This window comes from Pinus tabuliformis, chromosome 7 (genome assembly GCF_031772625.1).
Source record: "Pinus tabuliformis cultivar Carrire ecotype Pingquan chromosome 7, CPIR1, whole genome shotgun sequence".
NCBI classification, from domain to species: domain Eukaryota; kingdom Viridiplantae; phylum Streptophyta; class Pinopsida; order Pinales; family Pinaceae; genus Pinus; species Pinus tabuliformis.
Genome location: NC_142293.1, coordinates 1544310405 through 1544319092, shown reverse-complemented (window position 1 = coordinate 1544319092; position 8688 = coordinate 1544310405). Strand labels below are relative to the sequence as shown.

The window sequence follows — 8688 nt, the reverse complement described above, 5'->3', positions numbered from 1 at the left end:
TGATTAACAAATCAAAATATTTCATGAATATCGTTATTCTACGATAAATTAACAACATACATAAATCAAACTCATCGTATGATTACAAAATCAAAATGTCTCATTGATATAGGGTAAATTCACAACACCCATCTAAACATAGCAATGTCATTCTACACAATAATTTCTTCATAAAAAACAATGCATGTGCATGCATAGCTACCACCACCAAGATCATCCTCATGATCATATTGACCATCCTCATTACTCTGATCCACATCATTACCAACACCGCAACTATCATCATCATCTCCTCCTTCACCACCATCATCCTCATCCTCATCCTCATCATCTCCTGATATATGTTGAACATAATTTGGATCATCGTCTTGGCAATCATTACCTATAGCATTCTGACAAAAATAATCAATATTACATGTTAGTATTAATTACATAACGCAACGCATGTTTTTGTTATACAATGTTAACCATAAAATGAGGTAAGATATAATATCTAATAGTACTAAAAAATAAAATGAAAATATGGTTTAAAAGTATATTGGAAATCCAACTAAGATTACATACCATAGAGTCCATCCAAACAACAAATTCAACCCATCTCTTTTGCTGCAGCACCTCCTTTTCCAAATGATTTGGAGGTCTTCCATATTTTAGTTCCTATCAATCAGTAAATAGGGAGAAATTAGATAACAATGACTTTCTTCTAGTACAAAATTTATTAAAAAAATATCACATGTTTAATATACTTACAAAGGTTGTTATCAGTGCTTTTAAACCTTTCTAGCCACTACGATAAGTGACTTTTGTCTTGGTTAACCTCGCCTTGGATGCCTTGTCCTTAAACATAAACCAATTCAATTTATTTTCACACAAATACATGTCTAAGATACTTATAAGTATTAATACATTCTAAATAATGTTTAATGAAAAATTCAATACCTGAATGCTCTCATTGCCGGCTTTTCTTTGTGCATCCAACTTCTCATATGATTTTACAAGTTCTTTCCATACTTTAAAAGGTATGTCAATAGGTCTTTGTTTCAGTCTTTGATCTTGAGGCATTTTTTTAATTTTTCTTGTTTGGTTAAAAATGTTGGTTAAAAAAAACCGAACAAGTAATTCACATCAATGGCATGGGGACTCTATGGATATGTGTAAAAAAATGGCTATAAAGAAAACATCCAAAAAACATATGAGCTCTCCCTTTGATGGTCACTTGGGGCATATGGCTGGAAAGGAACAACTCCATTTTCGAAAATGAAGGACAATCCTTTCTCAAAGTCCTTCCTAATATTTGCTCCAAATGTCTTAAAATGAAAAACAAAATTCAAACGTCATCCTTAAACATCTCCCTTAAATATAACATTGGACCATAAATTCTTCACTTTTATTGTTATCGGCTCTGGAATGATTTTTCTATATGCAATTATATAATGAAATATGTGTGCACTAATGAAAAAACATCGAGTTTCATTTTTCATAATCACAAACAATGAAAAAAGAATCACACGTAACTAGCATCATTTTGGAAATTTTATATTTATTAAAAATCTTTAACATGTTTTCCTCCCATATCTCATAAAAAGGTGTGAAATTTTTTATATACTCTCCAATAAGCACTACAACAAAACCAGCGATTTGGAGGTTTTACACTAAGTTTTTCAACATCGAGCTTACTAGGGCTTGCACCACCTGGGTTATTAGTAAGAATCTCATGAGGTTTGCATAGCCATGATTATTAGAATCAAAATAGTAGGATTTGCACTAAAAAACAGTTCATAGAGCTTTCCTGCTGGGGAGAAAATCACAAGTTCAACTTCTGCAGTGCAGAGCACCGAGAGCTCGTAAGCTTTCTTCAGCAATCCACCTACGTTTGGAAAATGTAGCCTGCCTGCTGGCGATGTTCTCAATCCTCTTCCTCTGCATCTTTCCCCTCACTATTCTCGTATGTCCTCTTTCATTTTTCCCTCCAAACAAACCCTCTCAAATTGAGAAAGCAGAACAACTCACTCGATGAGAATCCGAATCCAATTATCGCTTCTAACAATAACCCAATACGATACCAGAAGTGATTACACAAAACCTCATTGACTCTTCATTTGTTTGGAAAAGAGCCAAGCATATACTTCTGACGAGGGTTTCCGTCTCAAGTCTGGCTCGCAGGACGTCGCTTAGTCAATTGCGAGAAAAATTTTCCACCTGCCTGTCACATACGGTTTGTCACACTATATATTAAAATAAGGTTGATCATACTAACAATAAGGTTGTATAGTTTAAAAGGAGGGCTCTCCTGACTGCATTTGGTTGGTTTATAGAAAAGATTACTGGAATGTGTAATGTGAATGCTCTGCTAACTGTTTTTTAAGCATTTGGAAGTATTAAAACCCCCTAGGATAATTAATGTAAGACCTGTTAATTAATGTGTAAAGATGGCTATTGTCCTTGGGCTACCTTAGCTGTTCGTGTTTAGTGATCTGTGGTATTATGACTCCTCAAGTCACTATTAAACCATGAGAACCATGCCCAGGCAGACTAGTGTGACATTGTGGATGAGAACCAAAACTAGACTCCTATAACCTCCTTTTTCATCCTTTAAATTGCAGAATTAACTGACTGTTCTAGTAATCGTTCTTGAGCACCTGAAGATGTGCACCCTAAATAATAAGAATAATACCCTGTAACATATGAATAGTCCATCCTGTGCATGTAGGATATGCACATGAGGTCCAATAAAATCAGTAACCAGAATACCAGGTGTTATTAAAGCCTCTACATGTTGATATATATGAATGTTACAGTGTGCAGGAGTATGATTCAATTCCATACGAAAATACAAAACATCTGATAGGATTTCCTTATACCTCATAGGCAAACAACCATTGTCCCTTCTATAGATGAGCAGAATAAGTGCTTGGTTCTCTACACTAAATAAAGACAAAGTATAGTAATTATTGCTGACAAAATAGGATTTAAATCACGGTTCAATTGTTTGACATTCAGCTAGTCACAGAATTGTAGAGTGCATAATCATAAGTGATGTTGCGAGCCTCATTGCTCAAAGTCTAAGGGTCTTGCGAGCCATAATCACAGCCATGTATGGCATATCTTGTGATTATGGCATTTTATGAGGTCAATTCTTGTGAAGACATTTCAGTTTATAATAAATTTTGAACCTCAACAGAGTTTTGGCAAGACCTGGCTGAGCTAGGACATCAACAACACAACTGATATGAATGACATAATCTAGCCTCAAGAGGGAGCCTCTTTTGTTTCATCACTCTAACAATCTATGAAGTGGTGGAAAGCATAACAACTTCCCCTTGAATATGACACCTAAACTGAGTACAAATCCTAAATGATGCAGCCCTTGGTGCATGTCTCTCAAAGTATCGATATTTCAAATGTTGAAAGCTCTTGTGCCCATTTGATATGCATTCGATTGCAGTACCCCTGAAGAAAGAATCTTATAAAGGTGAGGCCATGGCCAATATGTTAGCCATATCCATTGGAGTTGCCATTGCTTGACAACTTTAGTGTGATCAGTCCCACCATGATTCACATGGGCTTCTACTCAACACTGGCTGTTGCTATTGTAAGAGTCTTCAAGCTCCTTGAACCCATAGTATTGATAAGTGTATTCTTTGGGTCTCTGGTTTTCAAATTCTGCCTATGTTTTCCTCTCAGTATCATTATTTCAAATGCTGAAAGCTCTAATTCCCATTGCTGTGTATTTGATTGTGGTTTCCCTGAAGAAAGAAGCTTATAAAGGTGAGCCCGAGGCCAATATGTTGGCCATATCCATTGGAGTTACTATTTCAGCTTATGGGGAGGCCAAGATGAATGCATGGGAGGTGATTCTCCAGTTAAGTGCAGTTGCATGTGAGACTACCCAATTGGTTCTCATGTCAAGGAGCTAAAGAAGCTTTTATGAGTTGTGTACCTTGTAATTCTAATTTATTAAAGTCACATGGGTTATTAAAGTGACTTTGTGTAAAGTACTAAGTCCACTTTATGTTAATAAGGTAACCTTTATATTTTAAAACTCACTTTATGAGCGACAAAGTGACCATGGTACTAAAACATTAAAAGGTTAAGTGAGGGGTCATCATGAGAAAGGGGTCTAATGGGAGCTTGATCTCAACTATAGATCTCATTAGCTGAGATTTAATCTCAGCCCTTGATCTTTAGCCTTTAGGGTTAGGTTTCCCTCTCAAAAGAAAAACAGAAGTTAAAGGAAATGAATGATTCTTCATTATTCTTCTCAAAGGAAAGAGGAGGGTGTAGGGAAGCTTGAGAGGAGATCGAGACAGCTAAAGGAGGAGGTTGTGTTCCAAGGTGAACTCAAATCAGAGCAGAACGCAACCATGTTGTGGAGCTTGCATTTGGAGGCAGCAAGGAAGAGCTCCTTCATTCAATCCTCTTGAGAACTATTGAGGAGAGGAAAGGAGATAGGAGGAAGAGAATTTTTGTGAAGAAATTCTACAGCAAGAACTAGGAACAAGACCACAGTTAATCAAATCCCTAGAAGGCCGAGTTAAAGCTAAAAAGGGAGCACGAAATTTTGGAAGACTGTCACAGCCAGTGGTTGCACACAGGTCAAAGGCTTATTAGGAGTCAAGTTTGGTTACTCCTCACCGTAGGCAAGTGTTTTAGCAGCATATTTCTCTACCAGCGTATTTATGTGGGACATAGTGAGATTCTTGGGCCAAGACCAGCAAAAATCTCAAGCCTGGTTTTAGTGGTATATCAATGATATTTAGAGAGCTGTTTTGGAGTGTATTTGCTCAAATTCCAGGGAGGTTAAACGCTGATAAAAAAACCTGTGCATATTTGCTGTGATGAACCCGAGTTTCAAGGAACCTGTGACTGTCAGTGTGGCTTGAATTCCTAAGAAGAAGGAGCATTTCAGAGGACTGTAATTTCAACATGAACATTTGTTGAAGACAGTTCAGAACTCAGTTTGAGAATGGGATTTCAGTGATGCTTCGTCAAAGAAACAAAATAAAATCCTCCTAGAAGAACTGGTTTTCCCCGCTGCGGGGTTTTTCTAGGATCATGTTGACCAAAAACAGTGTAAAATTCATGTGTGTGCTTGCCTTATTTTTTCTCTTATCAGCTGAAAGTGAAATGTAGAGTACCTCTATGTTGTTTCAAGTTAAATGCAGAAAATGATAAAATGATGTGTATATCAGTCATATGCTATTGATGGGTTTTGGGCATTAAACCTTGCAAGAATTTGAAACTGGGTGGGCTACAGCATGAGCAGACATTAATTTTTTACAGGTTGTGAGACCAAACAATAGAGTGCGAGTTTTGTGTGTGAGCTGGCAGAGCTAGGAAGAGCGTGAAGGAGAGGCCTCTGCACAGAGTTTTGGCAGAGAAAATCCATGCTAGTGTGCGCTAGAAATCAGGAGTAATTCCTAGAAGATAGGGCCACTATTGCACTAGAAAATAGAGGCTTCCAGCACAAGGAAACAGGGGCAGGTTAGCACAAGGATTTAGGAGCTAAGGACAGGGTTGTTGCAAGCAGTTTTCAGCTAAGTGTCAGCAGAAAGAACAACCTTGTTCTGTAGTGAAACAGTTTTCCTTGTAATTAATTTTATTTGCTCAACTTTGTCAATAAAAATCTACAGCTAGCAGAGGGTTTTCCATGTAGGGTTCCATAGAAAAATCCTGTGTTATTGTATTGTATGAATGTGTTTTTAACTCTTTTTTATTCCGCTGCAAAAGAGTAGAGAAACTCTGTGTCTTGGTGTCACAAATTAGTTTCAGAATTGTTCACTACAGCAGTTGCAGAATTTTCAAAGAAATTCTACAAAAAGGTGTTAATGGTTCCCTATAACACTAAATCTGGGCACATTGCTCCATCATGATAAGAGGAAGCTGGTTCAAAAGAAAAAAGTCTGGAAGTAAGGTTGCCCTCAGGTGCAAAATCATATTATAGCAAAGCAAGAGGTTACAAAATAAGAAAACTCAACCAAGTGAGACTATCAGATAAAGCATGAAAGGAAACTGTTTGAGGAAATTGATCGGCCCGATGTTCTTGCGCAATGTTAATTTTCTCTGTTTTGTTTTGCTTCCACCAAGTAAATACATGTAAGTGAGCGTTTATGATATCACAATATAGCCAGCATTGTTTCTCATATTCTACTCAGAAGCACCTTACAATCCTAGTTTCAGGATATGTGCATTAATTTAAAAATAAAATCAAAAAAATCCTTTGCAAACGACAAAAGCATTACCTCTTTGAAGAAGTGTCTAAAGAACAAATTAAACATAACTGCAATTCATCAAACGCAACTTTGTCTTGAAAAATGTGTCTTCGGGTACAGATTATCTTGTCTAGAATTACCATTAATTGTTGTCGACCAGAGAAATATCTGCCTCCGATCCATTCATCTGCACCTCAAGATAGCTATTTTGATTGCAATGCTGTTGTTTATAGCCCTTTGGAGGAAACTTTGGAATTTTGTGAAGTAAAGACAAATATGATAATGTGCATTGTTTTATTTGGTCAAATGAACCTATCTCCGTTAGATACGAAACATTATACATTTTGAATGTTATATTGGAAAAGTCTAACATGTTATTTCTATTCTATGCTTGCTGATATAAGAGCAATAAGCCCTCATAATCCTGACTCAAAAGAACAGAGAAAACAGAAATTTGTGAAAAGACTGAAATACCATGCCACAAATGCACCACTGTGATTGCCAAGAAATGCATCCAGATCTCTCTTTGCCTGATCCTGTTGCTTTCCATGACAGACAAGTACAGCAACATACTCCTGCAAGTGGAAATTCAATCCCATTTATCAGTTCATCAAGCTTCATCCCCACTATTCCGATGGAAAGACAAAAAGCATGACTGGATGAAGGAAAGTGTATTTAATTTAAAATAGAAAGGGAGCTTATATTGCTTGTGTATATGATCAATGCTCGCTGAAAGAATGACAAACCCTCAATTCTAAACCCTAAGATAAACCTAAAGCTCCCGTGGTTTGAATTCAGAACTTGTTGTTTCCGGAATTCCCTGTTTTTCCGATTACAGAACATTGCGAAGGAGTTCAATAGTATTGAGAGCAGAAAAGACAAAGCAAACTTGATGATTCAGTATGTGTTCATATCTCAGGAAGTTCCATAAAGGTACTATCAATATTCGGGTAAATTTTCTCTGGTGTTCAGAATTTCATGCAATATCTTGCGAAGAATCCAAAATATAACGAATTCGCCATCAAAGCGCATCAAATCCCACCAAAAATACACAGAAAAGCAAAACCCTAATTACCCGATAAAACAAACCATAGCCCGCTAAATGCATCTACCATAGAGTTTCTTCAGCACCCCATTGAAATGACAAATCTGATCATCATCAATAGGCGAAAAAACATCGAGAACCCGATAAAAACAGATCTTACTAAAAAGGAGAAAAATTAGAAGTAAATAACTGCCCAAATGCATCTTCCTTATAGTCAAGGTCCCATTTATGTGCACAGGAAAAGGGCCACCGAAGAGGGCATGAAAACAACTTTCAGCTGAGAAAACAAAATCATGAAATAGCCATGGATTAAGAAATTTACATGTCAAGAAGGACATCCTCCTCTTCTTCGCCCGTGGTGACAGTAACCTCCTCAAGCTTAACAATGGGTGCAACCTGAGCTCCAGTGTCCTCTTCCTTTCCGGCATCATCCTCGTTCTCTCTCGAATCGTCATCTACTGCCCGTGTAAGAACAGGATCCTCCTGAGTTCCAGCCATCCCAATACCAGATAGTGCACAGAGGGAGGGCTCGAATGAAATCGATGGATCCAAAATATGCCAGAAACTCGCCCAATATCAGACACGAATGCGAAACCCCGAGGATTTTGGACAAAGGATTTAACTGTGCAAAAATGCTTTGAAGGCAAAGGGCAAAGAGGTCGACGGAGAGAAAACACTCTATATAAGGGTTTTTGAGGTCGATGGAGAGAAAACACTCTATATAAGGGTTTTGAAGAGGGAAGGCCGGTAGCTGTTAAAGATTGAGAGTAAAAGTAGCATCGTTAAAGATAATAGGAGTTGTCTATAATGCGATTTTTTGGAGATTCCGGTGACGGAATCCGGCGGAAGAAATTGAGGTTAAATCTTGATTTCTTGCAGTTAAAATGGTTTTTTAACTGCATATTTGGATTCAGCACCCTCGAAAACCCCTGGGACGCTTTCATTGTGCAGAAACTAGCTATCAAACTTGCGATTCCAATAAATTCCTGCCGGATTTCGACCGGAAAAACCCGCCGGAAAGACTTTCAAAAAGTTGCGTTATAGACAACTGCAAGATAATATAATAAATTATTACAGGGATGGTTGGGGGGTTTCAAAGGGAGAGAAGGCCATGGAATAACCCCTAAATCATCTCCAACATGAGAGGCCTACTTCATTCATGTTGTCATGTTGGGACCAGAGGTTGTTGTGCATTTTTTGTTTTCGCAATTTTGAACTCTTTCCTCGGTGATATATTATTGTGTTTATTGTAATAATAATGGGATGGGGTTGAGGGGTTTGTAAATGAGATAAATATGGAAAAGTAATTAGAAATATTGGTTTTAAATTATTATAATAAGTATTGTTGTGGTTGATCCATGATAAGTTGTAGGGTAGTTGGTTTGTATGGGGTTTAGTTGTTACGGGGTCTTAAGTTCAAATTTCATGGGG

General features: G+C 37.4%; 1 protein-coding gene across 3 annotated transcripts; it reads right to left on the bottom strand.

Annotated features, from left to right (window-relative positions):
- Positions 1-285: 285 nt before the first annotated feature.
- LOC149253778 (ran-binding protein 1 homolog c-like) lies at positions 286-7967 on the bottom strand. Of its 3 annotated transcripts, none has more exons than XR_016267109.1 (5): positions 7580-7967; positions 6353-6787; positions 751-837; positions 565-657; positions 286-392 (listed from the first exon to the last, which is right to left on the bottom strand). XR_016267109.1 is itself a non-coding variant. In XM_089460022.1 (4 exons), the coding sequence occupies exons 1-3, from the start codon at positions 7753-7755 to the stop codon at positions 590-592; spliced, it is 345 nt and encodes a 114-aa protein (XP_089316148.1). In that variant the 5' UTR covers positions 7756-7965; the 3' UTR covers positions 286-392; positions 565-589. The 3 variants fall into 3 exon arrangements, 1 of the variants encoding a protein (XP_089316148.1); XR_016267110.1 differs by having other exon boundaries at positions 6687-6787; positions 7580-7965; XM_089460022.1 differs by lacking the exon at positions 751-837 and having other exon boundaries at positions 6687-6787; positions 7580-7965.
- Between the last annotated feature and the right edge of the window lie 721 nt (positions 7968-8688).